General features: G+C 38.8%; 1 protein-coding gene across 17 annotated transcripts in view; it reads right to left on the bottom strand.

Moving 5' to 3' along the window:
* The window catches only part of CADPS2 (calcium dependent secretion activator 2), a 311,395-nt gene that overhangs the window by 153,328 nt on the left and 141,412 nt on the right, over positions 1 to 16,655 (bottom strand). For all 17 annotated transcript variants that reach the window (XM_083829288.1, XM_083829287.1, XM_083829297.1 and 14 more), the window contains one exon: positions 7,855 to 7,966. In XM_083829288.1, the coding sequence (XP_083685414.1) occupies positions 7,855 to 7,966 (112 nt within the window). The remainder of the gene's footprint in view (positions 1 to 7,854; positions 7,967 to 16,655) is intronic.

Genomic DNA, 16,655 nt, shown 5'->3' with positions numbered 1-16,655 from the left:
AAACTACAAGTTGTTATTCTAGGACTTTTTAAAAATAAGTAACCTAACAGGTAATCTGCACTAAAATGCATAATGTGCTATTTATGACCAGAATATTACTACACAGCAAACATAGCTGCTGTGCATTGCATTGTGTAGGCCAATTACAGGCAATTTAACAGTATCACAACACTGAGAGTTGAGGTAAAACAGTAAATCCAATCATCTCGTGATCATTAAAAATACACAGCTGTGGTCTGGTAACTGACTGTGAAATAAATACAGAAATCTTAAATGTTATAGAGCAGCACACTTACGTATTTGTGCAAGGGAAGGTTCTCAGAACACTGTTTCTCTATTGCAAATGGCTGATGCAGAGTTTCTCACCTGGACCTGAAGTATCACAGGTTGAAATATATTCAGCTAATATCACTCCAGGACTTAACTAATCATCATTTACTGTAATTCAGCTGCGTGTTTAAGTCCCCAGCAGGATCACAATACAAGATGTTATTTGAAGTGCACCTAAGCCAAAGAGTTAATCCAGCTGAACAGCTCTTAACTCTCCTCTATCTTTGGCACATTGATCATATCCTCCTTTAAAAAAAAGCCTTGAAAGAAGGGGTGAGTTGTGCAAAATACCCTGAAAGCTGAAACAAACTGAACTTGTGACAATCTTGCTTTCTCAGAGCAGATAAACAAGCAGAAGGTTCAGAGTCAAAAGCGCTACACAGAAAACATCACTATTCTTACGGTTAAGATAAGACTCTCGAGCTAACCATCCCTGGTCGCAGCTGTCATGCTGTCAAAAGATAATACAGCCTTCAAAGGGGACCAACAAAACTAAGAGACCAGCTGAGCAGCAAGCTGGAAACACACTTGAGAAAAATCAAGAGTCAGGATAATCTCTCCTTTTCCCCCAAGCCACACACACAGCTCAGTTCAGTTTCAGCCAATTCATGTCCTTGCATCTCGGCTGCTCCCCTTTTCCATCCCGCCCTTCCCCTCCCAATATTCAGGAGCTGATCCCAAGTGCTGGAGTTACCTGCCCTTCTAACCCAAGTATTCAAGCTAAGAAAGATTTAACAAGTTGGGGTGGTCTAAGACACATTTTGAGATCTCAGGCCTTGGGCATCAGACCTTGATAACTGGAGTAAGTCTGAGCAGACTACACTGAGTTTTGGATCCCCATCACAAGCAAAGAGATGAAAGTAAAGAAGTAGCTACTCCATAATGCCCTGGATGACTGGCAGATGACAGCTGATATGCTATGACAAAAACAAACCAAGAAAATTCCCCTCTCACCTTCAGTACACCTCACACCAGTTGGCCTTAAAGAAAATAAAGGTGCAGCCCAGTAACAGCCTCTTCATAACACAGCCTATGACATCTTCAAAAAACAGACCAAACCGTCAGCTCATTCCTGTCCGCAGGGAGGTCGCCAATGCCCACCGTGTCCCCATCCTGCCCTGCTCCCTGGCTTCAAGGACCTGCTCCGCCACCTGCTCCAGGGAGCCCGTGCTGTTCCAGGCACCCAGGCCCACAATGCTCCCTGAACAGCTTCTTGCCCGTCTTTCTTCAAACTATACAGTCCCCAGTGGGAAAGACAGAAGAGTTTAAAACAATTCCCCATGCCTCACTTATTCTTCCAGAGTACAAGTAGCACTAGAAATTATTGCTTTTTGTCATTGACAAAATGCACATTTTATTTTATTCCATATCTAGGATGAAAAACTTCAGCCTGAACAGTTGAAGTCTGGCTAAGTTACAAGCAATTGAAAACTGAATCTTATGACACATGCCCTTAATCATAAGTAGGACTGCCAGCTCTGTTCAGAATAAGTAATACACACAGACTTATGCAAAAAGCCCCAGGATGAACTGGAGGAACCAAGTTCTCCAACTCCCATGCTCTACCCAAGACACTTCTGCAGCAATTTGTGCTTATTTAAAACAATGTAAAACACTAAGTACCCTGCACATAAGATGATATGCTCCCTCAACTGTATTGAAGCTTTCATCGTGCAACAGGACTAATAATTCATTCTATGGAAGGCTTTTTCTTTTGTGTTTTAAAATGCAGTGATTTGAAAAGATAAATGATGCCAGTGCAAGCAGAGAGGACAGGCAAATTTTATGTTATGAAATAATCACCCATTATTATTTGGCACATACAAATTTGTGCTGCCAGTCATTGTCTGAGCAAAGATCATAGGCAAGTTCCTTAGTTAAACAGTCTGATTGACTGATCTGAAAATAGTGTTGCAGACCAAAAATTAATAAAGCTGGTCTGGGGCAGAAAACATGACTAAAAGTAGTTTAGAGACCTTTTAATGTTACGTTGTTTGTGCAATTCTGGCCATATACCTATTTAGGGGACACTCCCCTGCTTTTAACAGAACTTTTGCTTCTGCTAGACTTTACTAACCCTTCTCAAGCCACCTTCCCTCACAACTTGATAGTTTGGAGCTCTTCCCAGCTACATCAGCCCCTTGCCCACATACAGGTTGATGTCAGCAAGCCAGAAGTTGCTGTCAGTGTGAAAAGAAGTGAAGTTCCCTTCAGTGTCCCACCAGCAGGCTACAAAACACAGCACTGCACTCAAGTCCTTTATGCTTCTGAGTGTGAAGTCATGAGTTGCTGCCACCAGGACAGTGAAGCACAACCAGCTCGAGAAGAGAGACAAGACTGGAGGTAGAAGTGGAATAAGGAGATGACTCTCTTAAAAGTGACTCCCCTTAAAAATTAAGGGTTAATAAGATCTTGATCAGCAAGGGAGCATATGGGGATTTTATGCCAGCTCCATGATCTCATCTACTGAGAGATCTCTTGCTTTTCAGCTACGATTGTATTACAGCTGAAGCACTCAGACAAGGCTTCGGGTAACAGGTGGCTAAAGAGAAACAAAAATCAAAGAGAAAAACTGAACAGGTGCATAGTGAAAGAAGAGTTTGCAATTTATACATTCAATGGATACTGATTGCTACCATCTGAATACTTACCTGAACAGATCTTCCCAAGCAGCCCCTTCCCCAAACCTAAGAGAGAGCATGCCTGAATGAAAAACAGCTTGAGAATTTCTGAGAGGCACTCGCAGAGGAGCTACTGAGAAAAACACTGTTAGCATGGGAACGACGACACGGAGCCAGACATAATGCGGTGCTGACAGGCAGACTTCTTGGGGAACAAGAGAAAAGGGGGGTGGAGGAAGCAATCCGGTATCATTTTCCAAACTTAAATACAGACCTGCGAAATCTCAGTCATTTCTAAATGTGATGGAGAAATGTATTTCCCGTGATGGCAGGCTTTAAATTAATGTATTCACAATATGAAACTGTCGCTGCTCAGAGGGCCTTCAGCCACAGCACAAAAGATAAACAACAAGCCCAGTGCAGTCAGTGTTCAGAGACTAGGCAGTCGTGCAAGTATGGGTACCTAACCAGCAAGCTATTTCGTAATGTCTTTAAATCAAATCAAGAAGAACAGTACCAACAAAACAAAACAAAACAAAAAACAACCATGTAACTGCGAAGCTAATTATTGCCGGCTGCAGCTGACTGTGACAAGCAGGCTGGGAGACAATAGTTCGCTTTTAATTGAATAGTCAGAGCAAGGAGATTGAAATATTCTTATATTCAGAAAGTACCAGTAATCAAACACCACCTGCTGTTCTCACATTGTATTCACATGTGTGCTAAGCAAGCACAATGGCTGTCACTTTGAATTACTAGGTTTGAACATCTTCATACACAAAGTACTGAACAAGGAAAAGTGGTGTCAGATCCCTGAGTTTCAAAAACCACCGGGCTGATTTTTCAGAAGTATTTACTCCAAACTCTGCTTCTTCATGTTTCCTCAGCTGTTGCACATACAAACGCAAACATTTCTATCAATTCTGCCTTTTGTATCTGTATACATAACTACTGAGGCAGCCAGATCAGTGTCACCTAAAAACAGGGACACGCATTTCAAAGATACTTGATTAAAGTTTTGAACATTTCGCAATTAGAACAAACTTAGCCTCAGCGATACAACCTGCCTCGCTTTCTAGAAGTTAAATTCATTGGCACGCTGGATGCTGAGGTCTGTACAATCACAGACACAGACCGTGACTCCAGAAGCTCGTGTTCTGTCAAATTCAAATCCAAATAACACCCCTTCCTCTCCTGTTCAGCATGTTTTTCCACTTGGTTGTTTCAGCAGAAAACTGAGCTTATCCACCTATACTCCAGTTTCTGCAGAACAGAGAATAAAGGTTAAACTTTTCCTTTTTATTTAAAGATACTGAAAGCGGTCAGCAGGGAGCAAGAAAAATATCCCCTAACAAGCAAAATCTGCTCTCGGCATTCACAAATGGATTTATCTTATTTTTTAGAGGAAGAGAGTAATGTCAGACAAGTGCCATAATAACTACTACCTCCTGTTGGTTAAGGACATCTTAAATACCTTGAAAGGCGAAGATGTGGAATACAGGTAAAAAATTCCTATCACTTTGTGCTCATCTGGTGATTTCTGCAGCAGATGCTGAGCAGCCACTAGTTTTTATATTCTAGATATCTATATTTTGTACTCTTTCTGAGGATAAAGCTGTAAGTATGGGCTCCCCACTTCACTGAAAGCATAAGCCTGCTTCCCTCCCACTCCAACACCAACTAGGTACCTCTGGAAATCAGCAGTGCCTCCTCAAACTGAGGAGCTGTCACACTGAGATCAGGGCCTACATCTGGAGTTAATGAGTGTTAGAGACTGCTGTAACCTGTAGCAGAGCACAGGAAAAACTTCTCTGTAGCTCTGTGAAAATCCATCGCTGGCTCCACATTTTGCACCTGAGATCTACCTGCATAATAAGCTGATCCGTTGGTGCCAGAACATACCTTTTGTGCCTGATGGAAGCTCAAAATTCAAATCATGTAGCTTCTATTTCTAATTATAGATTAAATGAAGAAAACCTTTAACAATTACTTCAGGGTGTGGGAAATGCAAACTTCATTCATCCAGAAAAGCAGTATCAGGTCAAGACACGTTTTGAAGAAAGTACGTGACAGATGAGAACTTATGTCCACAGCAAGCCTACCTCAGAAATGGCAAGTTTGAGATGAATTTTTAATTACAGAAAAAATACCAGTGAAAGTATCTTCAGGCCTTTTCTGAGCATAACTAACCTAGCTGTACTCCAGGAAGTCCCTGCAGTGTATTGACCAGCCATGAAGTTAACAAACTTTCTTAGCAGAATTAGGTTATCCAGGGGGATCTGGCATCTTTCCTAAGGCTGCCTGAATTTAAATCTCTCAAACCTGAAAATGAAGACAGTGACAACAAAATACGCCCTTGAAAGCTTAGATGTATATCATGAGGGTACAAACTACCTTAAAATTATTTTGTCAAAAACCTGTCAAATATTCTCCCAATCTTCCCCTGAAGCTACCCACCAACACTGTCAAATACTCTGGTTGAATCACAAGCCTAAGCTGGCAGATTGCCTCTTCTCTTGGTTGGACGCGTCTACCACCAGCAGGTGGAAGGTGTCTGTCAGCAATGCCTGGGAGGAGCAGGAGGACAGACAGACAACCAAACAGGCCCAACAGGCCCAATGTCTACCATGACCAACGTGCCCTCTCTCATGTTCTCTTCTACTGCTACGGACCACATAGGGACTGTGCATAAGGTCAGAGGGAGGTTTGTCTCTTACTGACTTGCAGAATCAGTCAGGAGTACCTTGGCAAAGCTGCAGACGTATATGAGGAAAAGCATACATATAACTGGAAGGAGAAAGCAGACAACTTATGTCTGTGGATTGTGTAAACGCACACAGCATCTCAATGCTACAGAGGACAGCAGTGTGCTGGCATGCACTACATTGTCTCCACGCCTGTTTAAGTGTGAATAAAATACTTCAGAAGGCATTTTTGAGTCAAGGATGGAGGCTGAACATTTTACAGATATCAGAAATGGATTATAAAATGTAAAATTAGTATGTAAGAATCTCTGAGGTACTTCTGTCTGCCATGCCCAGTCTAAGCACAAGCTTTAATGCAGGTGAATAAAAGGTGATGGCTTCTGTCCTTTGTGACAAGGAACAAAAAAAGCACCTAAAGGCAATGATTTTAATTGCCTAATTCTGGTACAAACTGCCAAACCTCAGAGCACCTGCTAAAAGCAGACAGACTTTGTGTCAAAAAACAACAGCAGAGTAAGAATAAGCAAGAGAAACAGAAGATTACTTTTTTTCTCACTCACCATTTACATGTCTTGCTTTGTGTCCAGGAAAGCTGGATCAGACTCCAAAACCAGAGTGGTAAGCTCAGCTCTAGCCCCTTTCAATTACCTATTTTTTCATTCTTTCTCCCTTTACCACCCCCCATCAAGAAAAGAGAGTTATCATCTTCTTTAAAATGGTTTGAACAGCTGAAAAATCCAGCTGTGTCAGAAGAAGGGCAGGAGTGAGAAGAGACAGGGAAAAAAAATGCAAATCAGCTGGGGCCATAGGAGACAGTTAAGGTGAAGTCTATATTCAACATTTTACATTTGAAATGTTTCAATTCTTTAAAATCTTTTAAAACCATTTTATCTTCCTGTTCCAGAAACGCAGATAAGCTGCAATCTAATAGAGCAGACCAAGGCCTATACCTGAACTTTGACTATTTAACACTGCAGAGCAACAGGCTCCAGTTAACACTCCTGGTTCTTCTTAGCCCCTTATTTTGTTAATGCTTCTTGTCTTCTCTGACTCCTTGGCAATGATTGTACTGGCCACAGTTCACAACAGCCATATATTCCCTTCCTCACTGCCTTGCACTTTTGCACTGACTTTTCTTTTGCTTCTTTGGAAGGACTGAGCAAGCAGGGACAGAGAAGGAACTTCTCTGTGTTTAACAGCACTGTGCATTACTTTCAGCATCCTCTCCCCATCTCTTTTCATTGCTCCCAGTCCAAATATCACCGATCCTGAACTGCTCAGCTGCAAGGTCCTTCACCAAGCGACCTTGCATACATCTCAGAAAGACATAAGAGGAGGCAAGAAAAGGTAATACCGAGGATACAGCTCTGACCTTACAAAGGGTGCAGGAATGTGAAAGAATGTGTGGGAGAAGCGATTCTTAAGCAGCTGCCTGTGGTAGGAGCACGCCAAGTGGGGAAGAGCCCTGCTCTTCCTAACAAGCCTTCCTCGCTTGAATGAGAAACAGCCATGACCCTGAATACAAAATTGAGTGTTAAAAAGTGAGCTATCCTCCCTCTATTTGTGACACGTCAGAGGGGAGATTTTCAAAAGGAGATGGGGGCAAGATTTGTGGATCCTATCTACCTCTTTCACCAAATCCTCCTCTTTATATGATACATCGTTCTCTAACATCTGATTTTGGTCTAAAAAGGATAAATGATCCTCTCAAGATAGGGCAAATGGGAAAAGGGAAGCTAAAATAGTACAAGAGTGAGAACTCTTATTTTAATCCAACACTATCTCTGTCACTCCTTCTCCCCTTACATCGTTCCACCAGTTTTAGTCCTTGCTTCCCTTTCTCCAGTTATTTGTTGTGTGTGTTACATGCCAAGTCTGTTTCCCCCCTCTTCACTTCTCATTGAATAACTAAAGCAGTGATACGTCACTAAGGAATTTTTTAAGAAAGGTTTGAAACAAGGCAAAGAAAAACACAACAGATCTACAGTGCACATTTCTGAAAAGCAATCCAAGTCAACATACCAGGTTTTGAACACTGAGAGTAGTCGTCCTTAAAAGAAAAAAACACTCTGTGGTAGAGCTGCAGCAGAGCAAGTGCTGTACCAAATCCCTTACACCATTTATGGTATACTTTGTCAATGTTCACATTTTTACACATAATTTCTCACATATTTCTCATTTCTACACATAATACTCACTCTTCCTAGTTCTTTATCTTCAAGTGCCAGAACCCCAGTGCTTTCTGTAAATAGTTTTACTTTGACAACAGGCCGAGGGTGAGTAGTGGTAAAATCTCCTTGAGTTCCCCATCTGCAATAAATAAAAGAACAGAATTTAAATGGGACAGAGAAAATACTTTAGAGTGAAAGGACTGTAATCTTTTGAACAGAACACACACTAATGCACTCCTAGAACATAATTTCCAAACTTCTGGAGAAGGGGGCAGGAGAGAGAGAGAAAAGGTACATTCTTGAACATCCAAGATTAAATATTTGCATGGAATTGGCTTTTCTTTGTGATAAGACAAATCAGGGTTCTTCTGTATGACAATCGTCATCAAAAATCAGTCATAAAATTGCTAATGGCAAAACTCACCCAAAGAACGGAAATTATATCATCGCAGGGGAAAATAGAATCAAGCAAGGAAGCAAGAAAAAGGTTTTTCTACTAAACATATTATGTTCAGTATATTGTGTATACAAATCACTCATTCAGCAAAGCATCAGGTCTTGATTCTAAATAAAAAAAAAAAAACACGCCACATATATGCTTATCTTTAGATGAATGGATATGCAAAAAGTATGATTTGAAAAACCTTATGTTTCATGAGATGTTACAGTTTAGTACAGGAATGTATGGGGGAAAAATGTAAACACAAATGTAAAAGCTGGAAAAATTGTTTCATAGTCATCAGAGTGGCTTTAACTGCAAAATAATTGCTGCCACAAGACTTCCTGTTTTTGGAGAAGCTAAATTAGGTAGACAAACTTCTAGCTGGAAACCTTTAATCTCAGTTGGTTTGTCAGTGCTTTCCCCTCTCTGTGTGCCAGGCGTACCAAAAAAAAAAAAAGTATACTAATTAGATTGTAACTTCCTCCAAGAAGGTGTTCCATTTTCCTAAAGAGTTGCACTGCACTCATTGCATTGATCATACTGATTTTGATTATGCTAGTAGGCACAAACAAAATGCAAAAAGTAAGCACAGTTTCAGTTTCTCTTCATTTGTTTTTCCACTATTTAAGTAATTGTGATCATCAGAAACTGACTAAATAAAGAAAATAGATGACTGTAAGAGTATACTCTAAAAAATCACACAAGCTAAAACCTTAGAAGACCTCATTTACAAAAAAACGATATTTTAATTTTACTTTCAAGAATAATTTACATGGTCTCTCCATTCTGGAAAATGAACATACAGCTGTATGATCCCTCTGCAAAAGGGATCTTAATAGGAAAAAGAGAATCTTTCAACTAACATGAATTACAGATTTCAAGACAAAATCTAGAAAGTAATATATAACAGAAACCAAAAAGTCTTAAGAAAGTGGTGGTTCTGCATAAAGCAGTGTGGCTGAACAGGTGGCTAAACTACAGACGTGAGGTTCACTGAAAGTTTACCAAATCTCTGTTCTATTCTGTCTTGGCTTTGCCTGGGTTAGACAGATGCTCTCTCTCTGTGTCCCTGTGTCTGTGGTGGATGTAGCATTAGTCTCAGCCAAGGCACTAATTGAAAAATTGAAACAGGGACTCTGTCAAGAAATTACCTTCCTCGGAGAAAACCTGTTTTGTGATTGATGATAGATGCTGTACTGGCAGGACAAGATAATGCCTAGCATTGCTGCTCTTCCCAGAGGCAGTCCCAGGGGTTAGGTTTTGTCACAATACAGAAATGAGATTTCCAAGAAGAAAGCACTTTCATAAAAGATGCAATTCTCTTATCTTCAGTCTCCCCTCAGATCCCACTACCCTGGAAGAATACTACATTGCAATCTCAAACACGATCTAAACAAGTTGTTAGCTGCACTCTCAAGAGAGGGGGCACAAGGATGTATTTGTCTCTGAGCTCCCAGAAGCCTGGAACTGTGCACACTACAAAGGACAGGACCACTCAAATAATTAGGAAAAACTCTTTCCTATTCAAAACAAAACAAAACAAAAACAAGAGCTTCTCTACAAAGATCTAGTGCTATTATTAACTCACAGACAGAAGAAGTAAAGAAATCAGACGAATCATCTTTAACATGAGATATGATCACTGTCTTTGACTGACATCCTCCCACACCTTTTTCCATCTACAGCAGGGAATGAAAGTCCTTGCCTGAAAAGCAATGGTCTGGATCAATTCCCAAAGCTTAGTGTTCATGGTGGAAATATTCCATGCACTAATCTCCATGCTCTTTGCTGATCAGGACTTCAGCTAAGTCTTACAGCCTCTTATGACCATGTGAATTACCTGAAGTGAATTACCTGATAAAGCAAGTGGTCACAGACTTCTACTGCCTAGACTTGAACAGCATTCCTCAAGAACTAGCACTATATTCCATTGGAAAAGGCAATTCCAAGATTGCGTTCTTTAGCTTTTTAGCTTACTTGTAGGGATGTTATATACATCTCAGCTGCCAATATCACGGCAAACTTATACAAGGCTCATAGCTCATCTCCCTTATAATTCCCTGTGGATTACAAGAACCCAAGCACTGTTTGGTTGGAGCTTTGCACAAGTATCCTTTTTCATACCATTTGAAATCAGAACTTGGGAGAAAGCACCCAAAATACAAGTGGTAACATTTTAGTCTGCTTCTTCCAAGAATAAGAACGGGTATAAGAGATTCAATAGTCCAAAAAGAAACTGCTCTATCTACATGCTGTACATCAAAAAGGACATTATGTTATTATGCATGTTATTAATGCATCAGTCATTGATGCAGCATGAAGCAGAAGACAGACACTATAGCGTAAGCAAAATGTAAAATATTAAAACCCCATCTGCAGGCTAGCTCACATGAATACTGCTTGAAATAACAGTTCACAATTTGCATTTTTCTGTTTTGTCAATATAGAATGAAACACAGTAATAAGAATGGCCTTGCTGTCTAGGTGATCTGTATTTTGCATCACCGGCATCCACTAATAAACTTTTGTCTTGCTAAAAATAAAATACTGCTGTAAAGTTTGTGCCATGAATATAGCAAGATATGAGGTACTCAACATTTACTAATGGTGATCCAAAATAAGGGATGGAGTGAGTAAAATATGTCTGCTAGCCTATATATAAGCTAGCCTATTTTGCAATACACTTAGCTGTTCTGAAATCAAACAACACTGGTGCTCAAGATTTGACAGCTTTCAACTTTTTCCCCCCCCTGCTTATTTTCTTTTATGATAGCTCATCATGCTATCAATTTATTTTTACTCTTTATTAAGTACTTCATTTTAACCAAGTTCCATTAAAATAGAATATCACACTTCCAGCTTCTATACCTGAAAGGCTAAAAAGTGCTATCAGATTTTCAGTGTACAGACCATCTTAAAATTACCCTATCATGTATTTGCAAACAGTAACTACAGAGAAGCTACTGTCCTATCATTATCCATGACTAAGAACTGTGCAGGTAAATTGCTCCAAAAACTACATAACACCAAGATCATAAATATAGCCTTCCAAGACAATAAATATGAATTTACTGAATGACTTGAAATTTCTATTGTAAAATTCTTTCAACTTTTTCCATATTTTTGGCTATTTATTCCATAACTATATATCTGTAAAAGGAGCTGTTAAGTTTTATGGTGAAGAATGGGTTAGGAGTTATTAGTTCCTAACAATTCATGGAATTAATATCTAAACAGTAATTACCATGATCTGAATCTTGATCACCATTACTGAAATTTCTGATTTCAATTCATAGATCCTATGTGCTAATATAACTATATCCACTTGGTTTCTCAAAAATTAAACATTTTTCTTCCAAAACCCATTTGGATTCTATCAAATACGTTTATAGATAACAATTGAAACATTAAATTTTCCTGTTCTCACTTCTCCTTCATCTCATTGGAGCTGGTGTTGTGGAACATTTCCTTTAAAAGCCAAGCCATAAGGTACAGGCAGGTAAATAGTTATTTTTCTTTTAAGGTAAGGGTTGCACCCTGATATCTTCCCGGAGAAGGACACTGTAATTTGTATGACTGAATAACTTATCAGTTGTTTAATTGAACACTTTTAAAACTTTTTCAATAAGAACCAACAATGTGTGAATTTGAGCACGGAACGAAGAAAAGCTCTTTTCTTCGTATTTTACTTTTCAATTGCAACAACAGCAAAACATTTCCTGTTAGAAAATAAATCCTGCAGTTGACTTAAATTTTCATACAGAGGAGAAGGTAAGCCTGTATGTTCCAACCTGGCTTTCTGTGAAAACAGAAAAGACGGAAATTGAATGTGCCGTTTTGATGTCATTTGAGACAAATCATTTTGCAGGTCACTTCTTTAAAGCTTGCTCAATTATGCAGATGCTGAACTGTAGAAGAGTGATAAGAAGTACAGGCAAATTAATCCACCTAATTTCTGAAATTGTTATTTCTAACAAGAAGTACATATTTAATAATTTTTTAACTATTCTTAATGTAATAGAAAAATATAATGTTTTTATATTTATACTAGCATATACTTTTACTACCAAATATGAGTAAGTGATGGTAACAGCAAATTAGCCACTTTCACAGATTCAGAGAAGCCATCTGTCCAATGAGTTTTGCTAATGTGCATGGTTTTGGGGCTAGATGTGACAACATGGGAAATGTCTGACAAAACTTTTGTCAAACAGTGCCAGTGTGGATCTCATTTGGTATTCATATTAAGTTACAAACATTCCCATTATTGTCTGCTCTTTGTTTTTGTTTTGTTTTTAAATTTTGCTAGAAAAATATCCAGAAGATGCAATAATTTCCGCACTAAATGCTGCAGTGTTCCACTGCATTGTCAGCTGCAGCACATGCACAGTATTTTAGACTTCTAAAAACCACCAACTTTAAGGCTAAAAAAAATCCTACCTCTTCAGGCTCTGATTTTTCTACATTATTTTCCTTTGTATTCATCATTTTTCCTGTTTCACCTACTTATTCTCTTTTCTGTAGTAATTTGAATTATTTGATTGATCATCTTTAATGATGATCACATTCTTTTCATTGCTGGTGTCAGAGCTACATGGGGCAGATAACATAATTAGTGACAGAGCCCTTTATCAAATTTCATTGCCTTTCACTGCAAAAGTAGCCTGGATAATCCCACTCCCAGCAAGGCACTGGATGTTTATTTCAGGTGAAGACTTATCACTGTGTCACAGAACCCACTCTAAGCAAATTTATTTTTCTACTTCATTTCAGAGCACATTCTGTATATTGGAAATAGCAGCAAATTTATCTCAGGTTTTCCACTCTAATCACAGTCTCTGTTAGTCAAAACTTTTCTTTATGAGACCTTAAATCTCCAGTCTCACATGGGAGTGAATGTTATAAAATTTATTATTCTAGGCAAACATCTAGAAAATTTGTTTTCGCACTACTTATTGGAACATTTTCTCTCTGACAAAACATCAAACATAAAGAATTTTGCACCATTGGGATATGATTTTCCTCAGCAATTAAGAATTCATCTCCTTTTGCCTATTTGAAACCAAAACTAGAGCACGTTGGTCTCCTTGGTGCCTCCTTTTCAGGTTTGATTCATGGTTTAAACCTACTGCATAAATCTACCTCAAAATATTTCTTCATCCTTCATTAAATCTCATTGTGAGGTCTTCTTGAGGAGCTCTTTTATTCCCTATCTATAGAGGGACGTGCTACTGGGTTGGAATAAGCAAGACAACCCACTGAAGCCAGTTTGTTAGCAGCAGACTGCTCCATGGGGCAGTGGTGATCTGCCAGCACTTCCTCTGTGCTGTCTTGGAGCTGGAAATACAATATCCAGGTCTTCAAAACATGCCCACGTCTCTACTGCTTCAAGAATCTATATTGACTTGGTTGTTTCTGTATTGTCTGGAAACATACAATGGTGTAGAAAAATAGATGTCCATAATCTTCCATAATCTTCAGGTCAGGAACTGTACTCACAGTGCAAGTGGTGAAAACTTTATTTAAACTTAAACTTAAACTTAAATTTTATATAAACTTTATTATATAGCATCAAGGATTTAATACAGTAATGAATATTCCTTATATGCAACACAATGATTATTTTAATCACTGCATATTTATGTATATATTTTCCTTTACATCAGTGGGATTTCAAGTCCACATTTGAAACCACAAGGAGAAGAGTTTGTATATTTTTACCATTCTATAATTCTTATGATGTGATTCAGATTGCAAATATTCTTGGAAAAAAAACAGTCTACCTGTTCTTATTTCTTTACTTGAAAATTACTCATTTATTTTGATAGAAGTGCGAGGAGCATAATTTCCAGCATCAGAGCCAGCACATTAAGTTGCAGCTGAAAGGCAATGCAGTAAGCAGGTTTTAAACAAATCACAATGTCCTTTTACAGTACAGGCACAAATGACCCTCATGCTCAGGCAAAATAATCCATGGGCTTTGCCAAGTATCTTAGACATTCATAACTAATCTTGTCTAATCTTTTACATGTCTCAACCCTGTTCTTCCCTGTGTTACTGTGATTACACAATTTTATAGAAAAATCTTGTTGAGAACTACAGATTCATTGTTTTACAATCCCCGCTAGAGAAACTGTGATACATTCCATAAATACTCTTAAAGTTGTCAGCTTGTGAAGGAGCACTACTCCTGCAATGGTTTTAACCCTGAGGTTCCCATTAAAATCCTCCTAAAACTATAAAATATGGATATGAGAAAGATAACTTGTTCTGGAGAGACGGATGACAGAAGGAAGGGGAAATACAGGGAAAAAAAGGACATTTTGGTCTCAGGGTGGAAAGTCATATGCCTTTAAGTGTCATCTTTGATGTCACCTAAACAAGGTTCTACACATACCCCTTTAAACTATTTTTAAGGTATTTCCACATATATGCCTACACCAGAAAAACAGTCTAACTTCAGTGTGTCCACTATGCAAGTCCAACCTTTACCATTCTACCCACATTGGCTGGACCTCTCACGTTCCTTGGAGTAGTAACAGGGTCTTTCTGGTTTTAGAAAGAAGTACTTCCTCCCTGACTCTTCCTCCAGCAGCAGCCACCACTTCCAAAATTCACTTTCTAGTATCGACACAGTCGGGTAAGGTGGGTGCTGTTACTATCAACAAGCAGATTCTGTATGGAGGCAGGACAGAAATGGAGCCACTGCTGGAAGACCACCGCCTCCCAAGGAGCAGCAAAAATCCCTTTAGGAAAGGGATGGCAACAGCAGCTCTGCTGTGACAGAGGTTCAGGAAGTGTTTGAACAACTCTTGACCTAAAGATGTCCAAGTGTACCCTGCATTTGCAAAGAACATTCCTCAGGTATATCCCTCCACTCTTCAACATTTTGCATATCTATTTTTGGGAACTTCTGAGTGAGCACACTAGCTGTTTGAAACCCAGTCCAACAAGCCATCTCTTTACCACTTCCCCTGTAGAAAAGCTGGGTGTTCAACACCTGCACATGCTGTTCTAAGTAGAATGCAACTTCTGAATGCACTGTCTAGTCACCACCTTGTATAGTCCTTGACAAAGACTGATTTTTTTTTTTTTCCTAAGGATTCGGCAGAAATGTTAAAGGCTTTAAGGCTGATTCCATTACAAAACATTGACAACCCCTCTCTGAAACTCTGCTCTGAAGAGATGAAAGCTCCAAATCTGGTCATTATTTTGGCAACAGCAAGGATATGTTGTTTATTATGAATATGCTATACTGTAAGGCTCCTCTACACAACTAGACTAAAACAAAAGTAAAACAAACAAACAAAAAAAAACCTGATCATCTGGGATTTTTTTGCTTTTGATAAAAATAATAATTGTTTTAACTAAGGGAATTAACAGAGCAAAAAATTATTAAGAATTTATCACAGAGTTAATAAGCTAAACACTATCACATATTTCTTTTTAAATATAGAACACTGGTAATATCTGAAAAAAAATACCTGCAAAAATTAAAATGACAAAATTGTCACATTTTTTCTTTAAAGTGAAAAATTATCTAATACATAACGAAAGAAAACCAGAGATGAGCTCAATGCATAATAAGCAACAAAGTAAAAGCACTCACTTAGGCCTTCTACACTGAAAAATGGAAACAGTGCACTCTAACACTATTTACAGAATGCTATTATGACAATTATTTTTATCACAAACAAACTATGAATAAATTATTAGTCAGTCTTGCTTTTCCATCTCACTTTCAGCACAGGCAACCAAGACGAGTCAGAGTGAAGATTTTCAAGGGTGTGCAACAAGACTGACACACTGCTGGGTGCTGGGAATGGTTGCTGCATATTAGTGAGATGAATTCACGAGAGGCAATAGTTCCTGTCTCCCACTGAGTTTCTAAACCAGCTAGGGGCTGGTGATGGACACAAAAGCAAGGCATGCCCATTTGTTCTCAAAGTTTCTATACGGATATTTACTTTACTTTTGTCTTGAAACAGCAAATTATGGATCTATCACAATGCTACTAGAAGTTGCAAACCCTTATTTTTTTTAATGTTCTTTAGTATTTGTGTGACACTTTAAACCTTCAAAATGTTGCACAAATGTTGATACACTGACAGTACACTGATGAAGCAGATAGATACTGTCATCTCAGTATAGCGATGTGGGAAAACAAATCACAAAATAGACTGACCTATCTGAGTCTGCACAATCAGGGAAGATCCAGGAATCAAATCAGAAAATTTCAGTACTTCATCTGGTATAACACCACCTATCTTTTATTCTGAAGCCCCTTTTACTTCTCTTTCTGCTTCCTTCTGTTCTTATCTGCTGTCCACATTGTTCTGCCTCTGTTTCCGCTGTCCTCCTACTCTCAATCTGCTGGCACTGCTTT

Source organism: Anser anser, assembly GCF_964211835.1.
Source record: "Anser anser genome assembly, chromosome: 1".
In the NCBI taxonomy this organism is placed as follows: Eukaryota; Metazoa; Chordata; class Aves; order Anseriformes; family Anatidae; genus Anser; species Anser anser.
This window is presented reverse-complemented; position numbering and strand designations above follow the sequence as displayed.